The 20,916-nt window shown below is 47.1% G+C and overlaps 1 protein-coding gene across 13 annotated transcripts in view; it reads left to right on the plus strand.

Annotated features, from left to right (window-relative positions):
• Nucleotides 1–20,916, plus strand: part of TIAM2 (TIAM Rac1 associated GEF 2) — a 237,245-nt gene that overhangs the window by 183,565 nt on the left and 32,764 nt on the right. For 12 of the 13 annotated variants that reach the window (XR_012324922.1, XR_012324921.1, XM_073789760.1 and 9 more), the window contains one exon: nucleotides 4,675–4,778. The exons of the other annotated variant lie outside the window; for it this stretch is intronic. Coding sequence is in view for 10 of the 12 variants with exons in the window: in XM_073789760.1 (XP_073645861.1) it covers nucleotides 4,675–4,778 (104 nt within the window). In the remaining 2 variants the exon portion in view is untranslated. The remainder of the gene's footprint in view (nucleotides 1–4,674; nucleotides 4,779–20,916) is intronic. 13 annotated transcript variants of the gene reach the window in all.

Genomic DNA, 20,916 nt, shown 5'->3' on the forward strand with positions numbered 1-20,916 from the left:
TTTTATTTCAGGATAGTAAAAGTATATATTATCAAAAGGGGGGCTTTGGAGCTTATAGTATTGAGAATCAGTGTACAAAATGCTTTGAAGCACAAAAAGTGTAGTTTCAAAATAATTCCTGTTCTCATTGCCTGTCCTTTCAGTCTCCTTCAAATGAGTCCTCAACCCACAAACTGAAGCAGAGCTTTTCCTGACGCTGTGGCTGCCATCATTTATTTCTCGAAAAAGTCTTACTGTGTTAAATAGGGGGAAACAAACGCTCTCCTCTCATGTTAGTTTCTTGTTTTTGGCCTCGGGATTGATATCTTCTCGAGATTTTAACTCAGTTCCTCTTACAGTTGTTGTTCCTGAGAACACAGTGGCATGCTCAGACTTCTCGCCTTTCTGGGAACCAGCTGTCTGGCTGCCGCCCGGGGAAGAGCACGTTGCCCGCCCTCCTGCAGCTAGAGGCTGCCTGGTGTCTCTGGGCGCTGCTGGCGGCCACCTGGGTGGGTGTCGGGGCCTGGGAAGGACTTGTTGCCTCTGCCCTTGCTGCCTGGTTGAGTAAGGAGGAAGCAGCCAGCAAGACGGGGTGATGGGATGGCCTCAGCCAGATGAGCCCAACATCCTAGCTGCCTGCTGAGCAGAGAGGTTCCTGAAGAGTAAGCAGAAGGTGGGAGATTGGCAGGGACGCCACCAAACCCTCTTCCCGACCCCCAGTGACACCTGTTTCCTGAAAGTCCCCTTTGCACACATCAGACTTAGCACCCAGATAGCCTGCTGCTGCTTACAGGCCTGGGGGAGGTAAATGGCAAAGCCCACACTCCTGCATATTAACTGTGCTAAACTGGATTTGGAAGTGACGTAAATGCAAACTTTGAATTCACGTTGTGAGCTGTATGCGTGAAGCAACCTTAACTTTAGCATTTATCCTAACGTTTCCATTTTTAAGTTGATACCTAGCATGTTACTTGAACACATGTTTTGACCTTTAATTATGAAGGGTTTGGGGTTGCCAGTTACTTGGCCGACTGTGATACCTGTGGGGTCTGTACTGATGCCCAGAACAGGAAGACACTGAGTGACTAGGGCGTGTCTCACCTGAAGCCCCGTGTTTCCCTTGTTGTCTGTGGGGAACTATGGGGTGTGCAGGAGAGTGGGGGGCAGTCGCCTTCTGGGATAGCCTGCCCAGTGTGTCGTCGCTCTCCAAAAGTGTGTGTTTTAAAGGAGAAAGATGTCTGAGGCTGGTCTCATGTACGGCATCTGACACAGGACCTGGTACCCTGTGGGTGTGCAGTGCTCAGCCCCCATCCGACCAGGGGATAAATAAATGGACCGAGTGGTCCACATGGAGGAACAGAGCCTGTGACGTGGAAAGTCGCGGCTCTACTCACTCACGGCTGAGTAGCAGCTCATGTCAGCAGAGTTAGATGCTACATGTTTCAGATTGCTAGTCCTCCCCCCAAATTGTTAATTTCCACAAGGAATGCGAGGAGAAAGACAAAAGAGTGTATTTACCAGTTATAAATAGATGACTTGGATTTGTAATTTTGTTATTTTTCATTATTTACAATCACATTGGCTAAAGACTCTTCCGGAGTGCGTCTGACCATCTGTCCTGCAGCAGCTGAGCCCAGGGTGGGCGGTGTTACGGCCCTGGTAACACATGCCCCGTGTTCCCTGCTAGGGATCCCGTGCCCCAACATGTGTCCAGTGAACAGGGCCACATGGAGGCTCTCCCAAGGTGGGAAGGCAGTTTTGGGCTGGGAGGGGAAGGATGTATTTACTCACTCTAGCAGCTGGCGCTCAGGATGTGGGCAGAGTGTAAGTGGGGCTATGCCTAGGCATTTGGCATCCAGGACAGGATGTCAGCGCGGTGCCTGTTGCAAAGAGCTTTGTAAATAAGGATTCGAATTTTACCGGCCTCCACTTTTCTTCTATTTCCAGAACCCACTTTGTTCTCTTTTCTCCTCTAGAAAGAACGTGAAGGGCACACTGCTTTTTACAGACAGGGATGCAGGTCCAGTTGAAACGTGAGGCTCCTGGACCCAGGTCCGCAGCTGTGGATGCTGTCAAGCTAGGCTTCCTCGTGCTTTGCCGTCTCCAGGACAGCGCGGGCGCCCTGCTGGTGGGGTTGGAAGGGGAATCAGTCACCCCCGAGGCTCTGTCGATGCCCAGCTGCCTGTCAACCTCTTGAAATTTGGGTGGCAGAACAGCTCGAGACGTCCTATCTGCAGACCTGCCTTCTCAGGGGTCCCCGGGGCCAGCCTCGGTGGGAGCTGGGTCCTGTGATCCTTCCTGTCCAAGCCCTGCCTCAGAGAGGACCCACGCCACACCAAGGGCCTCCCTGAAGTTAAGGGGCTGCAGAGCCTCACCGATTCATAGTAAAGCCTTTGGTCCTGGGGTGAGCAGGATTTTGAGAGGAAGGGCATGGCATGTTCTGCTAGCAGGAAAACACTTTGCCTTTGTAAGAGGTGAAAGGTGGTTCTGGGAATTTCCAGCGTTTAAGGAAGTTCCAAAGTTGTGTGAATATATTGAAGCGATGACTCAGAATTCGCTTCCGCTTTTGACATCAGCCATGTTATTTTCTCCAGCATATCCATCTGGCGCCTCCGGGCTCCAAGGCTCCTTGTGGCCGTGCCGTCTCTGAGATCTTCAGGGGACTTGAGGTCGCTTTCATCTTTGTATCCCTAGAACGTAGTACATACCTGACACAGAGCAGGCGCTGTAGAAATCATCATCACGACCAAATGCATGGACTGTGTGTTGTATTTTCCTGTACTTAATACAGCTCTTTGGAAATATTGGAGCTTTTTATTTATAAGGTAAAGGCAGCAGTAATGCAGATCTGACTCTGTTGCCTAGGTAATGTATTTTTACATTGCGTGGCGTCGGTGGCATCGCTCTTTCTTGATTTCTTTGTGCTTCTCTGGCTGTTGCTTCTCTCTAAAGAGACAGGTACCTCCTGTCCTGCACACTGTGCCTTAGCAGCTCCAGGGCTCTCTCCCTGGGCCTCTTGTTGTCCCATTCTGCACATGCTCCCTGGAGGCACCATCCATCCCTGTGGCTTCACTGCCAAGTGTATGATGGGGGCTCCAAAGCCACATCCCTGTGCAGACCTTTCTTGCACTACTGGACTTGGGGGTGTGTTGCACTGGGTGGCCCACATGCATCTCAAGATCAGCTTTGCCAAAGCTGAGCTTGTGACTTCCACTCCCAGCCCGTACTCTCCCCATCTACCCAGTCACCTAAGACATAAAAGCCTTCCCACCTCCCTTGTCTGTATCTCCTTATGTGAAATAGGCGGCGTGGTCCTTTTCTGGGCAGGGTTAGGGTGTTAGAAGAAGTAAAAGGAAGAAGAAACTGGAGCTCCAGAATTCTGTAGACCATTATGACATTTTCTTGAGGTCTCCTCTTGTGTAGTGATTGGTGGTATCAGCCTGGATCATGGACCAGCATTTCTGTCCATGAGTTCCAACAACCTCCTAGGGCTCCCATAGCTTCTAAAGGTCTCCTGGAGACCACTGTCCTTGCCTCCATCATGCTGGATGGTTTGCCAATGTCTATCCATGCCTTTTCTGCCTAGATCAACTCAGACAGGTATGAGATTGATGACTTCTTTTTGTGGCTGACAGAGATCAGAAACCATCTGGTTTCACCTAGTTGAGAGGATAGTCTACCAAATACAAAAATTAGAATGAAAATCTGTGTAATATATATATATATTTTTTGGCGGTAAACGGGCCCCTCACTGCTGTGGCCTCTTCCATTGCGGAGCACAGGCCCCGGACGCGCAGGCCCGGCGGCCATGGCTCACAGGCCCAGCCGCTCCGCGGCATGTGGGATCCTCCCGGACCGGGGCACAAACCTACGTCCCCTGCATCAGCAGGCGGACCCTCAACCACTGCGCCACCAGGGGAGCCCTGTGTAATATTTTGATAGAGGCTGGTCTTTCCATCTTTCTTGAATTTGTTAATTTGAGAACCACTGGAAAGAACCGTTGAGGATGGCATATGTGTATAAGTGTAGGTTGGAAAGGCACGTGCTCTGCTCACCTTTTATATTGTTTCTTAACCCTTACTCTGGAAGTTAACAAAGGTTTACTGTTCTTCTTGGGACTTTCAATTTAGGATGTGGTCGATGCCAGAAAAAGAAGAATTATGCTTGCAAATGAGCAATTTGTGGACTGTAATAAGAATCTATGGTGTTGCATCATTGGTTTACCCAGATATCCCTGGTGATTTTGCCCTCACTTAGCCAAAAATAAAGGAAGGAAAGTACCAACACTGTATAATAGTGTACTTAGTGAAGTTTGCACGGCAGTGACAAGAGTGGCCAGGCATTTAAGTCAGTGTTTTGATTGGTCATTGGCCTCCTTTGACCAAAACAGGCAAATGCTAAACAGGCAAAACAGATGCAAAACAGGCAGATGCAGTGCTTCTTCACTTAGCCAGAGCCCGGATCTGTTTTAGAAGACCAGCTATGCATATGGTAGCGTCAGTATCACTGCGGACAATGGTGTCCTGCCTTCTAGATGTTAACTAGTTAGTTAACATCTTTAGTTAGTTAACTTTTTTCTTTCCTCTTAGTTAGTTAACTTTTTTCTTTCCTCTCTTTCTCTGAGCCTCTAAGTCATTCACTGCTATTCTTTGCAGATGGCCAAACTCGCCTATGTTTTTGTCACTTTTCATGCAGATTTCAGCAATGTCCCTGACATCACAACTGGCCTGAAAAGGAGTCAGACTGATGGCACGCTGGACCAGGTTTCCCACAGGGAGAAGAAGGAGCAGACCTTCAGGGTAAGATGCTGCCCCAGATCCCAAACAAGGGCCTGGCAGGCAAGTGTTGATTCCCACCTGCACCTGAGGTGGGGAGAAAAAGATGGAGTTCTCCTATCCCTAGGTACAACAGTCAATACAAACATTTTTTTTTTTCTTTAAAGAAAATAGTTTCCTTCTTTATTTGAAGTGAAGTACTAGTAGGAATCCTTGACCCTGGTCCAACCTCTTGCCTGACCTGTGGCATGCCACCAAAGAGGACTGCAAACGTGGCCCTTTGTACACTAGGATGGTTTGACAAGGAAAATCTAAGCTCAGGTGTTCTGAGGGTCACATAAAATTACTGTTGTATTCATTTACTACATTTATTTTTGGCTGAAGAGAAACTATTTTTGGAATGTTGTCATTTTGTTATAAAATATATAAAACATAAACTTCGCCATTTTCACCACTTTTAAGTGTGCGCTTCATGGCATTAACATTCACAGTACTGTGCAAACCATTACCACTATCCATTTCCAGAACGTTGTCATCCTGCCCAATAGAAACTCAGTACCCGTCAGACAATAACCACCCATGCATCCCACCCCCTAGTCCCCTGGAAGCCTCTGTTATACTTCCTGTCTCATTTGCCTGTTCTGGTTATGTCATGTGAGTGTGATCGTATAATATTTGTCCTTTTGTTTCTGCATAATGTTTTCAAGGTTCATCCATGTGGTAGCGTGTATCAAAACTTTACTCCTTTTATGGCTGAATGATATTCCATTGTGTACACACACACACACACACACACACACACTACATTCTGTTTATCCATTCATCTATTGATGGACACGTGGGTTGTTTCCACCGTTTGGCTGTTGTGAGTAACGCTGCAGTGACATTGGCATACAAATATCTGTTTAAAACCTTGTTTTCACTTCTTCTGGGTGTGCCACTCAGGGTGGAATTGCTGAGTCATTTGGTAATTCTATGTTTAGCTTTTTTGAGGAACAGCCCAACTGGCTTGCACAGCCAGCGCTGCGCCGTTTTACATTCCCACCAGCAGTGCACGAGGGTTCCAGTTTTTTTTTTTTTTTTTTTGCGGTATGCTGTTGTGGCCTCTCCCGTTGCGGAGTACAGGCTCCGGACGCGCAGGCTCAGCGGCCATGGCTCACGGGCCCAGCCGCTCCGCGGCACGTGGGATCCTCCCAGACCGGGGCACGAACCCGTGTCCCCTGCATCGGCAGGCGGACTTCCAACCACTGCGCCACCAGGGAAGCCCCCTTTCCTACATTTTTAACTGTTCTTAGTTAGCTCTCTTTTCAGAAATTGTCTGTCTGACATGATCTTTGTAAGTACACAGTCCAGTTTTAACTGACTTTGAGATTATAACTCTGTTTTATATTTCTTCCTTTTGTCTTAAATACAAAACAAGAGTGGAGGCAATGTAAACTATGATGGGTATTTAAAAAAATTTATAGCAGGACCACACCCCAGTTGGGTTTAAACTAATACTCGTAGGAGCCGGTCCTTAGATGACTGGCCATTGGCCCAGCCCCAGGTGACTGGTGGTGGTGCTCAGTGTGGGATGGGTGGATGGGGTGGGATAGAGCCTGCCAGCTGCAGAGCAGGTTCAAGCGGCCACTGGCACCTGGCCTCACCTCTCTTCTCTGTTTCCCTTTCTTACCCCCTGAATTCCTCCCCCCATTCCCTAGCCACCTTCTCCAAAATCTCCCTTTCCTTTCTTCTCAGTTCCTCATACAAACCAAATACTCAGCTACTTTCACTGGCCTGGTTATGCCCCCAGGAAGCAATGTCTTTTACTAAACTGCAGTCATCAGCATTTTTAGTCTCTGCTCTGTTCTCTCTCTGGTGGTTATTTACTTGTGGGAACCCAATATTGCAGCTCAAATTCATCATTGTTTTGGAAGCAGTGGATCCTAGAGCATCAAATAGATGCGTTTGGATTGCTTTGTCTTGACTTTTTTGAAAAAGGAGAATGCTAAGGCAACACTCAAGAAGCTAGGCTCTCTATTTAAGGTCAGTGTGGCTGTGCGGCACTGTCGCAGGTGGCAGCTTTGGGGAGATCATTAACGCCATTAGGGATAATGGTTTCCTCTCTGTTACGATGTTTGAGTTCCCCATTAAAATTCTTAAGGAGGAAATTAAATTCCTTTCCAGGTTTTATTTTATGTGAAGATTCAATCAAATAAATCTGCAGGAAGTTACCATGTTGAGGCTATTGCCGTTTCTATTACTTAATGCCTATCATAACTAAACAAAGGTTTTTAAGATGAACATTGGAGCATCAGTTAGAAATTTAGAAGAGGAGTGAAAACTGCAGTTCAGCTTGAAATTGGAGCTCTCTGAGCCCTAATTTTCATTGCTAAGATGATTAAAGGAAAAAGCAAAAGATATCAAGGAACACGGAAGAAAAAAATATTAAAGAATATTAGCATGTTAAGCATTTGCTGTCAGATTCCTCTCAAGTCTAGAGTAGTTATCAGCTCACCTTTTTCAAATTTGAAGATATCTATCTATAATAATGGATTTCAGTATATTTAAAAAAAATCCTAGCAAATGCCTAGCAGCTACTCGGTTTACATATTCTTTGTTCCTTGGGGAAAAAAGAATCTGTGATCATCAGAAGTGAGCACTGTGATGGATAGTAGTGAAAAGGAAGTTTTGAATTGAAGAATTAAAAAATAAAATTTCTCTTCTCTCATTATGTTTAGCCTCCTAGAAACAGCAGGTTATATCTAAAAGCAATGCTTTCCTATTTTCCAAACGGTGATTTGGGAGTTTTAGGGTGCCTGTCCAGCGGGTGCTGGTCCTGGGTCTTTCGGGATGGCCCTGGCGCTGTCCCATGGTGCCCACAGGAGGTGGTCACTCCCCAGAGGGGAGACCTGTCTCTGGTTCCTGGGCTTCTCATGCTGGCCCGTCAACCTTCTCAGAGGTCATTAACTTCTTTGCAGATAAGACCCTGGTTGAACCTGGGCTGTTTGGGGTATTTTTACTAACAATATTCTACACCTGAGAATCAGGAATAATGTCCCTTGAAAATCAAATGCAGCCTGGCTTGAAGAAGCACAGCTGTAAGTAGGGCTTTTGACAGCCCCGCAATTTCTGCAAATGGTTCATAATTGATTGCCGCCATTCTCCTCAAGGGTGCCTATTACTGTCACAGCTCTTTGTGTGCCCCTGTCAACCTCTCCGGTTTGGGGAATTTTTTTTTTTCAATATTGTTAGCAGTCAGCTCGCACTACTGCAATAGTTTGGAGCCTGAAAGGAATAAACAGTTCTTTTAGAAGTGAGGGGATTGAAGGAGTTTCTGGTTTGTTCTGGGAACTTGAGGTGTGTAAAGCCGTCCCCACAGAAGTGCCGCTTGCTTTGTTCGTCGCCCTCTGAGCTGGCTCTGCAGATGTGGCACACGGTGGTCCTGCCGTCTCCCTGTGTGCCCTAACCCGGCACCTTCCCAGAGCAGGCGGGTTCAGGGCATGGGGTGGAAATCCAGAGCAAGGGGGTGAGCCTTCCCCAACCCCCAGGCTGCCTTGAAGGAAGAGCTTGGTGGCGCTAGGAAGCCCTTGTGAATGTGACTTGAAAGAACAGTTTGGGATTTTTTTCACTGCCTGGGATGAGAGTGAGAGAGAACGCGTGTCTTACTCATTTCCCAGCAGCCGACTTAGATGGAATCATTTCTCACAGAGGGTGCAGGTTTCTTTGAACTTTTCCTTTCTATGTACAGCATGTAAGTAAACAAGGGCTTTGATTCTCAGGGATGTGCCTTCTGATCCAAATGTAGGCATGCTTGCGTGGTTTTCTTTTCTCTGTCTTGAAAGTTGATTTCACTCTAAAATGCCTAAAGACTGTTATGCAGACAAGATAAGCCTTTCTTTCCGGAAGGGATCTGGGCAGTAATCTTCAAGCACTCTTTACAGCTCAGGATTAAGAGAATTTCTTTCGGATACTAGTTGTTCGGTGGCACTGTCAACTTTTCCTTCCTCATTCCAAGGATGCATAGGTCTCTAAATGGATCTCTGAAATAGTTTGTCCTTTTGAAATAGAAAGGTATCAGAAAGTCCTAGGGAAATTTCAAAAGATTTACTCTGTCAAATATGTTTGAAAAGAGAGAAGGATAATTTGAAGACAGTAAACAATTTTGTGCTTTGTCAAATTTTCTTGGAGTGTTGTCCGTACTTGTATTGGGCGTATTGCTGTAAAAGAAAATCCACAAGAGTGAAACCCGTTTTCTGTAAGGTAAGCAGTGTTTTACTTCTGTTACTCCTGTTTAAATATTTTTTTTCAGCTTTTTAGAAAAATGTTATGTAATCACCTCGGGTGTAGCTTTGGCAGTGATTATTCTTGAGGTTTGTAGGCGTGGTGTTGATGGAACAGAGAGCACTGAGGATCTGGAGACAGATAGCCTTGACAACTGTGTGTTGTGCTGTTTGCAATTTAATCATGTTGAGAATATATTTTGTCCTGTTTTATTTTTTCAAGGTAGAAAAAAGGGACATGCACTGATGGTTAGGTTTTGGTGTCCGGCATGAACATAACTTGCGTTGAATATTTAATGCCTGCTCACCCCCTTAGCTTAACCTTTTGAGTTTTTTGCATGAATTGCTTTGAAGAGCTTGCGTCTCTAAGAAGCTACAGGAAAAGAAAAAGATTCGTGTGATTTATTTTTCAGCATTTTTAACTATATATCTTTCTTGTCTGTCTTTGAGTGTCCTGCATTATTTCAGGATCTCTTGGTCGTAAGATGCTTTTGTTAAAAAGTCCAGCGAAAATAGAATTTATTTGTAAATGGTAGTCTTTCTACATGGCTGCCGTTGAATAGATTAATCATGATCCTTTTTCGGAAACTAAACATGCCTATTTCTGAATGCATGCTGTCTGACATAAGTCCTATAGGAGGGAACAGAGAGGTTGCATCCTTACAGCAAACCCATTTGTCCCTGAAAAATGATCTGGAGCCTGATGTTCCCCAGTAGCGAGACAATCATCTTTCACAGTGATTCAATTCCGGGTAGCCTTTTCTTGTAGGTGGTGGTATAATAGAAAGAACTCTTGATCTCAGTAGTTGGAAACCTGAATCTGTATCCTGGGCTACCAGGCTTTACCACTGCGTGCCCTGGGGCAAGGTACTCGGTCTTTCTAAGCCTCTGTGTCCTCATCTGTAAGTAAAAATAACAATAGCTCCAAGCCTGTGTAGTGGAGAGGATCGTGGATGACTAGAAGCCCAGACATGAGAGATTGATTATTAGGCGAGCAGCAACCCCGCTTCCCGACGTGGCTCATACATTTGCACATTTTGAATGCTTTCCCACTCTGCTCACCTAATGCACGACTTAGCCACAAGGCTGCCTACCCAGTCTTCTTGAAGTTAGTGTCTGTGGTCAAATCCTGCTGAGCTGTCCCCTGAGATAAAAAAGAATTGGAAGCCGAGGGCCTTGGCCGTGGAGTCCTCTTAGCTCTTTGTCATCTGCATGGAGACAAAGCCTGCCCATCTTTTAGCTTATTTTTCTTAGGTAGACTGTTGTGAGTTGATGACCTTTTCTAAAGGGCTGTTCAAATGACTGAATAAAAGCAGTGTATGTTAGGTTTGCCTTTATCCTTAGCAGGAGTGAGCTGTGAATGAGAGATGCTTAGGAGGTCTTGCAGACTCTTCGCCTTTTGGAAGAGAGGCATCACTTCAGGGAAGAGAGAGTCACCAAGGGCACAGAAGGACACAGGCCGGGAGGGATCACAGTAGAGCTGAGTCCGCATTAGCTCTCCAACGCACTGTTCTACGTTTCTAGCACCCTGCTTCCTTTCGGAAGGGACTTGGGGGCAAGTTGGTGAACTTGTTTAAAATGTCTGGGATTCATTTTCATTGGTGTCTGAAAGGCCATTTGGTCTCTTTGTAGTTTGCTGGATTTTAAAAAAAATTCCCTGTTTTCCTAGCTTCAGGGTGTTAGCCCCCTGTTCTTGGTCCGTCCTTGATTGTTAGGGCTGATGTACCGGGGAGATGCCAAGTCTTTGCTGGAGTGAAAGGAAGGGACATCACTGCCCTCTTTGTGGCCAAAGATTATTTATACACTCTGTCCCACAGGCTTCGATGCCACTCACAGTGTCAGATGAGGGAAGGAAAGAAAGGAGGAAAACCAAATCTCAGCGCCGGGCGTGGGCAGGCCCGTTGCGAGTGGAGGTGTGGGGTGCCTCACGCCCTGCAGCGGGAAGACGCCGAGTGGGTGGCTTCCTGGCCGCAGCCTGGGACAGGAGGGCGTGCCCAGTGGAGGAGGGGACACGGTGGCAGGGGGAAGAAATCTCACCGGTGCTGGCCCCTCTCTCCACTTCCTCTCACAGCCCCTACCCCCATCGACGTGGCTGTGGTCCTAAAGGGGTCTGTGTTAGGCCCGGTGTGTCCCTGGACAGCGCACACCGGCCAGTGGAAGGGGGCTGTCACTGCTGGCTGAGAGCTGTGGGCCACCTGGGGCCGCATACCCAGAAGCTGCCCCCAGCTGGGTGATGCCTGACGAGGGCCCAAAGGCCTGAGCCTCTGCCTTGGGGGCTCCTAGAGCTCCGGCGTGGGGCTGGCTCGCCCAGGGGGCGGGGCCCTGTGCTCATGTGGGATGTGCCCGTGGGCAGGCAGCAGGGGCGGGGCGGGGAGACGGCACAGGTCTCGCCTCGGGGAGGCCTGGGGCCGCCGCGCCCCCTGCTCTCCGGCTGCACCTGTGAGGTGGGGACCCCAGCACCCGAGAGCTCACTCAGCCACCTTCCCTTTGTGCCCCGGTGGTGGGGGCTTTCCTATGAACTCGCTGGCTCCGTGTCCCTCTGGCCTCTTCCTTCACTCTGACCTCCATTGTCCCCAGCCCTCTGCTTCCCCAGCCTCCGTCCCCTGCTCTCTCGCTCTCCTCCAGGCTCTCCCTTTCCATCCTGTTTTTCTGGGCAAAAGAAAACGTTGTCATGGCGAGGCATCTGCAGAGTCACACAGTGGAGGAGAAGAGCCCCCCCCGCCCCCCCCCCCCCGCCCCGAGTGGCAGAGTGGCAGCGGCGGGAGTCACCGCGGGCGGCTGTGCCGTCGGGGCCCGGCAGCTGGACGGTCGCGCTCTGGCTCTGCTTGCTGACGTGGTGAGCGCAGCCCCCTCCTCACGCCGCGGGGCGCTGAGGCCAAGCGGGGCCCAGAGCCAAGGCCACCCAGGGTGGACCCTGACCGCAGAGATGCTGCAGGGCCCGTCCGGGTCTTAACCGGATGACCAACCCGCCACACTTACTTCTGATGCCGGCCCCTCCCTCCTCTTCCTCCCCTGTGGAACAGCGGGGGCTGTGGTTTCGCTCCTGTCCTCTCTGGGATGCAACCGCAGAGGGATGTGCTGGTCCTTTGCAAGGTGCCGGCCACCCACACCTCGGGGCTGAACAGGGGCCTCGGCCTGCTCCTTGGGACCTCGCCTTCGGTGCCGGCGCCTGGACTAGTCCAGGAGGGGGCTGGGCCGCGAGCTCCCTGTGCTCTGCTGGCTGAGGAGTGGGCCGCGTGCTCTTGGATACGGTCGTGGGGGAGAGGTCGTGGCCTCCATCTATCCCCCATCCTCATCCTCTTCGGCGTTCAGCCTTCTATTTCTCCATCTTTCTTTCTGGGCCTCCTGGGTTGGACATAGAGAGTTAAGAGACTTGAGTATAGCTTTGCTTTTTTGGAGAAGAAAGCAGGGAGTCTGAGTTTTCTCAGGCCGAACCCTAACCTCAGTAAACGCCGTTTGCAGGCTCTTGTGTATGCTCAGGGGAAGCCTCCTGGACGGCAGGTGGGCTCAGAGGAAGGGCACATGGGATTTTGCTCCAGGTCTCACAAGGAAGTCCTTTTGTCCTTGGATAAGTCATCACACATCTGTGTCCGTGCAGCTGGGGGCTGGATCTGTCTTGGCGGCCCATCCTGGCTCCGAGCGTCTGTGGACGCTCAGAAAATTGCTCAGATGCCTACGTAAAAAGTCACCCATGGGCTTCCCTGGTGGCGCAGTGGTTGAGAGTCTGCCTGCCGATGCAGGGGACACGGGTTCGTGCCCCGGTCTGGGAAGATCCCACATGCCGCGGAGCGGCTGGGCCCGTGAGCCGTGGCTGCTGAGCCTGCGCGTCCGGAGCCTGTGCTCCGCAACGGGAGAGGCCACAACAGTGAGAGGTCCGCATACCGCAAAAAAAAAAAAAAAAAAAAAGTCACCCACGATTCCAGGGAGCTCATTGATCTTATGATGTTTATCCGTGGATTCCCCCTTAGGAATCGATGAACTCTGGGTTCAGAATTCTGACTTGGAGTGAACATCTGAATCATCTAGCTTCTGTCTTGACTTAATATTATGGACATGACAGAATCAGTTATCAAGTACCCACAATAAGAAAAGCGCTGCGTGACATTTCAACTTTGTTTTCATCTTCAAGTCTACTTGGTTGGGTGGGGTTGGCTACCAGTGCTTGATTCTTCTAACGTGCTAGGAGATGGAGGACAGTCAGATACATAACAGCCCCTCCCTAGATGGCAAAACACTGCTAAGCTGAGACAAGGAGGCCATATTGATGGTGGTGGGCAGACATCCCTAGATGGTTAACACCAACTGTAACACTGTGTGCTGCTGTCAGAGCATTTCAGAAAGTTTTATTTTCTGTAATTAGTGAAAAAGAAGTGATTGGGGGGGGGGGGCACGAGTTTAAATTTTGATTCCAAAGCAAAATTGTGGAAAACTCATTTTTGTAAAATGAGCCGCCGTCTGAGGACCAGGAGGGGTGGTCTACATGCTCAGTCTGGGGCTGATCAGGCAGCCCCTGTGTTTCTCTTCTGAGAGCATCACCCCGGCCGCTTCCACATCAGCAGGTGAGCTGAGTCTTAGCTGCTGCTCACTCCGTCCCTTTCTTTGGAAGGATTTACAGCCATGGTTACAGTCTAATTCTGGCGGCCACTGCTTGGGCACCAGGAATCTTTATCCATCTTCTCTGTAGTATCTGCCAAGAATGGGGGTAGCATCACACTGCTTGTTCATTCCTTTACTAAAATCTCCTTCACAAAGGTGCTGTCAGCTGTTAGCCGTCGTTGAGAGCTCTGAGATAGTCCTTTCAGTGTTCTGTGTACGTAGAGACGGCAGTCGAACGAACCCTCTGATTGTGCTGGGTCAGTGAGGGTGTACTTGAGCCTGAGTGCTTGTTTGTGATTTTCATGACTCACAGCAGATTCTCACCTTTTGACAATGTCCCAGCCCCACGGGGTAGCCGCTTTCACTTTTAAAAAGAAAAAAAAATTCTGAGAAGTTGTTCCGAGTCATTTGGCGTTTCCCCCGCGCTCTCCTCTTTGAGTGGATTTCTGTGCCACCCTCCTTGGGGCTGGGCGGCTGGCCGAGGGGAGCTGGGGAGACGGGGGACTCTGCCTGGGAGCCCTTCACACAAGCAGGCGTTAGTGTTTTCACCCAGATCCCGGCTTCCAACTGCTGAGAGTAAGGAAAGGATTATTAGTTTTGTAAATCAGTCTCCTGCGGTTCTTGATAATAGCATGAAGAACAGGACAACAGAAACTGTATTTGCTGCATAAGGTGTTAGCGTCAGGGGAAACTGACGGAAAGATAATACAGGAACTCTCTGTCCTTTATGACTCTTCTGTAAGTCTCATATTATTTCAAAATAAAAAATGTTTTTAAATGGCCAAGAAAAATGTATTTGTCACTAACATGGGAGACTGGAGAAAATGGGAGGTGTGTTTTTACAGACGCCCCCCAGTTCTTTTCTCCGCTTCACTCTTTTGCTCGTCGCCACCTCCTTCTCTCTTATTTTGTTGGTTCAGCCCCCAGTGCCCCCCTCGCCCCCGTGGCTCACCTTCCCTCACGCTCTCAAATCCTTGGCTGCCACCTAAGTTCTCTTGTGTTTTCAGAAAATGGATGTCAGATGAGGAAGCCCTTCCATGTGCAACTGCTTAGGAAGTCCCCGCCTGGCACTGGCACAGGCTGGGGGTTTCGTTCTAAGTGCTTAGAAGCCACAAGTGTCACATAGCTTGAGGAGTCCTGCCGTCTTCCACCTCTCAAGCTGCTCTGAGCTGGCTTTGGAATGTTCTAGAATCCATTCCCTTCTCGGTTCATACAGTCACAAGATAAAGGATAGTCAGATGAGAAGCCTGGCCCGGCCCCATGGCCTGGGAGTTCCAGGCATCAGGATGGGCATCAGGATGGGCGCGGGCATGCTCTGCTCTCCCCTTGGTAGCCTTGCGAGATCTTGTATGTCGTGCTTTTATAGATGAGTTTCCAAGATGGAAAGGCTGATTATCCAACCAGTAACTTCAGGTGAGATTTAAAAACAGTCTTCTATGTCTGAGCCTTTAAAAAAAAAAAAGATGTTTTTGTTTGTTTTTTTATTGAAGTATAGTTGACTTACAATGCTGTGTTAGTTTCAGGTGTATAGCAAAGGGATTCTTACGCAAAAAAGTTGTAAATTTACATTGTGTCATGGTCACGTTGTCTCTGATGTATTTCAGTTTTACTTGAGGGTATGTCTGTCTGTGCACCCCTTCCCTAGGTCATCACCTGTTCTCCTAACCCCAGGGAAGCATGGCTTTGGTTACTTTGTATTTATTGGTTTGCTATTTTCTAGAAGCTTGATCAGAATTGCCAAACCATTTATTGAACATGGTTGTTGTCCTAGTTTAAATGTTATTACTTCCTTTCTGTTATTTAGTTAATGTTAAATTTTAGAGATGGATTGGTGGTAAAGTCTCAGATAAACGTGTATGCTGTGGGCACTTTTCGTATGAGGTGATTATTTTGAGACCCCCCCCCCCCCCCCCGTCAGTAAGAAGCAATGCAGAGTAATGTAACAGACTGGACTATCACATTGCTGAAATTCAGCAAAAACATTTAACTAAAACCACAAGTCAGGGGCCACGCAGGTTGTACCTGTGCTCACTCAAGGCAGATAGGTAGTGCTTGGCAATACCCACACCCAATTAAGGCTGTCGGGATTTTAACAAATAATTTGATTTTTTTCATATTGTTATGATTTTTTTTCTCCCCAAAGCTGCAATTTTTTTTTTTTTTTTTTTTTTTTGAGGTATGCGGGCCTCTCACTGCTGTGGCCTCTCCCGTTGCGGAGCACAGGCTCCGGACGCGCAGGCTCAGCGGCCATGGCTCACGGGCCCAGCCGCTCCGCGGCATGTGGGATCTTCCCGGACCAGGGCACGAACCCGCGTCCCCTGCATCGGCAGGCGGACTCTCAACCACTGCGCCACCAGGGAAGCCCTACAATTTTTTTTGAAACTAAATTCCAAACGTTACTTTCAGCTGAATATTAGAACTGAAAATCCAGGCCTTTTTATGCACGAAGTGGGTGTGGTGTGTTTCAGACAAATCGTAGCACCTGGACCCTTTGTCCCTAACCCCGTGACAGTCTTCATAAGTGACTGTGGGGCGTCCTGGTGCATGAAACCTCGTGGAGCAGAACTCACTGGAAGTCAGTGTAACTGTTAAGCTGTCCCAAAGGGACCAGCCTCGAGAGGGCATGGGGAGGAGGGTGGGCTGCCGTCTTCCTGAAGCTGCAGCGGGGGTCCCATGTGCCGATCTGTCTAGGTGGCCACCTCGGTTTGCTGGGCATCCATGACAGCTCTGCTTCTCAGTGGCAGCTGGAGATGGTAAATGGTAAAGTTGAAATGCTCAGGGAAGTTCTTTAAGAATTTGTAAATTCAGGTGGGGAAAAAGGCTCCCTGCATTACCCCAGGTCAGAGCATGTGCCCGTCTACCTGTCCCAGTGAGGGCAGCCATGGCTTGGTTTCTTCTGGACAGTGGTTACGGGGTAGAGGCAAGCGTGCTGCCTGTTTTGTGCCTCCTTCCTTAGGGGTTGAGCATCGCTGTCACCTTCGGTTGACTGATCGTCCCCACGGCCAAGGCTGTTCCAAACCGCACATTTGCAGTTCACATTAGGAGGGTGAGATACGTAAGAAAAATAAGAGGATTCACTAGAAGGGTTTCATCCCCTGCTGTACTAATTTGAAGAGTAGAGGTTTACCGCTTAACTTGCTGGACCAGGCAGGAGGTGGCCCTGGGTGCCGGGAGCCTCGCTCACTCTCACTGGTTAGTGGACTTTAGGAAAGTCACCTCACCTTCTGAGGCCCTTATATCCTTACTCACTAAAAAGGAATGGGATTATATTGCCATGACAGTTCCATGGAAGTGAAAGGACTTTGCAAGCTGCCCTTAGCCTGTGATGCTCAGCCCTTAGCGTGCACTGTGAATTTTATATACAGCATCTCATGAAAACCCCATTTTCTCCCCAGCAGCCCTATTGAGTAGATATCACGAGCCCCTTTCAGTGTGAGAGAACTGAGATGGGAGAAGCTAACTGATGGTCCGGTCAGTGGTGGGGCAGCGTTCACAGCCAGCTCTGCTGGATGCTAAAGTCCATTCTTTCCACTCCACCCATCTGACCAGTAAGGAGAATGCGGTGCTGATTATAGAGGAAAGGGGGAAACCACATGCACAACGGTGCATTTAAATACCAGAGACATGTACTTGACTTAAAGGCAGAGCAACTCTGTTTGTTCAGTTGCGGGTATGATGTTAGAAATCCGGACACAGCTTTTTGATTCTTTAGCTTAATTTACAGACGTGGTTAAGCAATGTACATGTGTTACTTTGTTGTTGTTTTGTTTTGGCCTTTAGAGAATCTATTTCATAGAGCTATAATGAAATTTGTGCAGTTGTTATTGTCAACAAATTTGAAATCTGTTGCAGAAAAGTTCTCAAGTCCCAGACTACCAAGTACTAATATCTGATAGTTGCATCTGACTAGTGATTAGTTTGATAATTTGGAGTGTAGTTTTGTACTAGATGCAGGCCATATGTGAATATATTCACCTCCAACTTGTTTTTCAATAGATAAAATTCATGTTTTAAAATCTGTCATTATATAATAACCTTAACATTAAAATAATACAGTATAACTAGTAGATACTGGTCTTTTTAAAAAAAACATTTAAAACTGTATGTTGGGGGTACACAAAAGTACAGCAATACTGGAGAACCACTTATATCTGAACAGAATTGCTCTTCTCTCCCGGAGCTGGTCGGGTGTCTTCTTCCTGGATCTTCAGTGCATTGGTAGCTGAGAGTCCCACCCTGGGTATATCTGCATAGAGCAGAGGGTCTAGTAATATTGAATTATAATTTTTGTCGGTAATGCCTAGAGAACATTTCTTCATAAATGTATAACTTTCCTGATCTGAACATACCTTTTAATGTTGGGTTTTCCATGGGAGCTCACTCCTTGTAGAATTTATGTAGACCTCCCCCCAAAAAATCCCATTCCTGAAGGGTTAAAGAAAACACTTGATTTGTATTTGTTTTAACATCTTTATTGGAGTATAATTGCTTTACAATGGTGTGTTAGTTTCTGCTTTATAACAAAGTGAGTCAGTTATACATATGTTCCCATATCTCTTCCCTCTTGGGTCTCCCTCCCTCCCACCATCCCTATCCCACCCCTCTAGGTGGTCACAGAGCACCGAGCTGATCTCCCTGTGCTATGTGGCTGCTTCCCACTAGCTATCTATTTTACGTTTGGTAGTGTATATATGTCCATGACACTCTCTCACTTTGTCACAGCTTATCCTTGCCCCTCCCCATATCCTCAAGTCCATTCTCCAGTGGGTCTGTGTCTTTATTCCCATCTTACCCCAGGTTCTTCATGACCTTTTTTTTTTTTCTTAGATTCCATATATATATGTGTTAGCATACGGTATTTGTTTTTCTCTTTCTGACTTACTTCGCTCTGTATGACAGACTCTAGGTCCATCCACCTCACTACAAATAACTCAATTTCGTTTCGTTTTATGGCTGAGTAATATTCCATTGTATATATGTGCCACATCTTCTTTATCCATTCATCCGATGATGGACACTTAGGTTGCTTCCATCTCCTGGCTATTGTAAATAGAGCTGCAATGAACATTTTGGTACATGACTCTTTTTGAATTATGGTTTTCTCGGGGTATATGCCCAGTAGTAGGATTGCTGGGTCGTATGGTAGTTCTATTTGTAGTTTTTTAAGGAACCTCCATACTGTTCTCCATAGTGGCTGCATCAATTTACATTCCCACCAGCAGTGCAAGAGTGTTCCCTTTTCTCGACACCCTCTCCAGCATTTATTGTTTCTAGATTTTTTGATGATGGCCATCCTGACCGGTGTGAGATGATATCTCATTGTAGTTTTGATTTGCATTTCTCTAATGATTAATGATGTTGAGCATTCTTTCATGTGTCTGTTGGCAGTCTGTATATCTTCTTTGGAGAAATGTCTATTTAGGTCTTCTGCCCACTTTTGGACTGGGTTCTTTGATTTTTTGTTATTGAGATGCATGAGCTGCTTATAAATTTTGGAGATTAATCCTTTGTCAGTTGCTTCATTTGCAAGCATTTTCTCCCATTCTGAGGGTTGTCTTTTGGTCCTGTTTATGCTTTCCTTTGCTGTGCAAAAGCTTTTCAGTTTCATTAGGTCCCAGTTGTTTGTTTTTCTTTCCATTTCTCTAGGAGGTGGGTCAAAAAGGATATTGCTGTGATTTATGTCATAGAGTGTTCTGCCTATGTTTTCCTCTAAGAGTTTGATAGTTTCTGGCCTTACATTTAGATCTTTAATCCATTTTGAGCTTATTTTTGTGTTTGGTGTTAGGGAGTGTTCTAATCTCATACTTTTACATGTACCTGTCCAGTTTTCCCAGCACCACTTATTGAAGAGGCTGTCTTTTCTCCACTGAATATTCTTGCATCCTTTATCAAAGATAAGGTGACCATATATGCGTGGGTTTATCTCTGGGCTTTCTATCCTGTTCCATTGATCTATATTTCTGTTTTTGTGCCAGTACCATACTGTCTTGATTACTGTAGCTTTGTAGTATAGTCTGAAGTCAGGGAGCCTGATTCCTCCAGCTCCATTTTTCATTCTCAAGATTGCTTTGGCTATTCGGGGTCTTTTTTGTTTCCATACAAATTGTGAAATTTTTTGTTCTGGTTCTGTGAAAAATGCCAGTGGTAGTTTGAAAGGGATTGCATTGAATCTGTAGATTGCTTTGGGTAGTATGGTCATTTTCACAATGTTGATTCTTCCAATCCAAGAACATGGTATATCTCTCCGTCTATTTGTATCATCTTTAATTTCTTTCATCAGTGTCTTATAATTTTCTGCATACAGGTCTTTTGTCTCCTTAGGTAGGTTTATTCCTAGATATTTTATTCTTTTTGTTGCAATGGTAAATGGGAGTATTTTCTTAATTTCATTTTCAGATTTTTCATCATTAGTGTATAGGAATGCCAGAGATTTCTGTGCATTAATTTTGTATCCTGCTACTTTACCAGATTCATTGGTTAGCTCTAGTAGTTTTCTGGTAGCATCTTTGGGATTCTCTATGTATAGTATCATGTCATCTGCAAACAGTGACAGCTTTACTTATTCTTTTCCGATTTGGATTCCTTTTATTCCTGCTCTCTTTCTTTGGTATTGGGAGAAACATTGCAGGAAAGAAAGGGCACCTTTTAACAACAGTAAACGTGTCCTAGTAGTGTCTATCTTGTGGATTCCTACAAAAATATTTCCTAAGATAAAATTATTATATGGCAGCAATAATGATATTTAATAAGAAGACTTGGGACACTGGTGGGGTTACGTGCGTTAAGAGCAACGAAGGGCAGATAACAAGATGATGGTATTAGTCTGTGGTGCCGTGAAGCCCCCCACCATCCCCACTTCCCTGCGGGTCAGGGGAGTCTGTGAGGGTGTGGAGGCCCCCGGCTTATGTTCCACAAGAAGGTAGACCAGGCCAACTGTTTAGAGCCAGCTGACATGTAACGCTACGACAGTCTGGAAGCTGATCTAAGGTGCCCAAGGAGTATCATCAGAGAACTGGGGTAGGGGCAACTGAATTGTAGTTTTCTGAGAATCTTAGAACTGCTCCCAGGGCTGAGGGCTTGGTCTGCAGCTGGGAAGCAGGTGTTGCCCTGCTTTTTGGTTTTCTAGGTAAGGCAACCAGGAACCCTTGTAGATTACAACGAGAAAGAAAATATAGTTCTCAAGGTACCAGGGCAAAGAGAGAAGACTCAGCTGGGGGACAGTCCGGGCTTAGGTAGGTGGGCAGAGCTATCCTAGGCAGAGTCATACACAGCCTGAGCTTTGAACCTCAGCGTGCAGGGCCCCC

Source organism: Tursiops truncatus, chromosome 12 (genome assembly GCF_011762595.2).
Source record: "Tursiops truncatus isolate mTurTru1 chromosome 12, mTurTru1.mat.Y, whole genome shotgun sequence".
NCBI classification, from domain to species: domain Eukaryota; kingdom Metazoa; phylum Chordata; class Mammalia; order Artiodactyla; family Delphinidae; genus Tursiops; species Tursiops truncatus.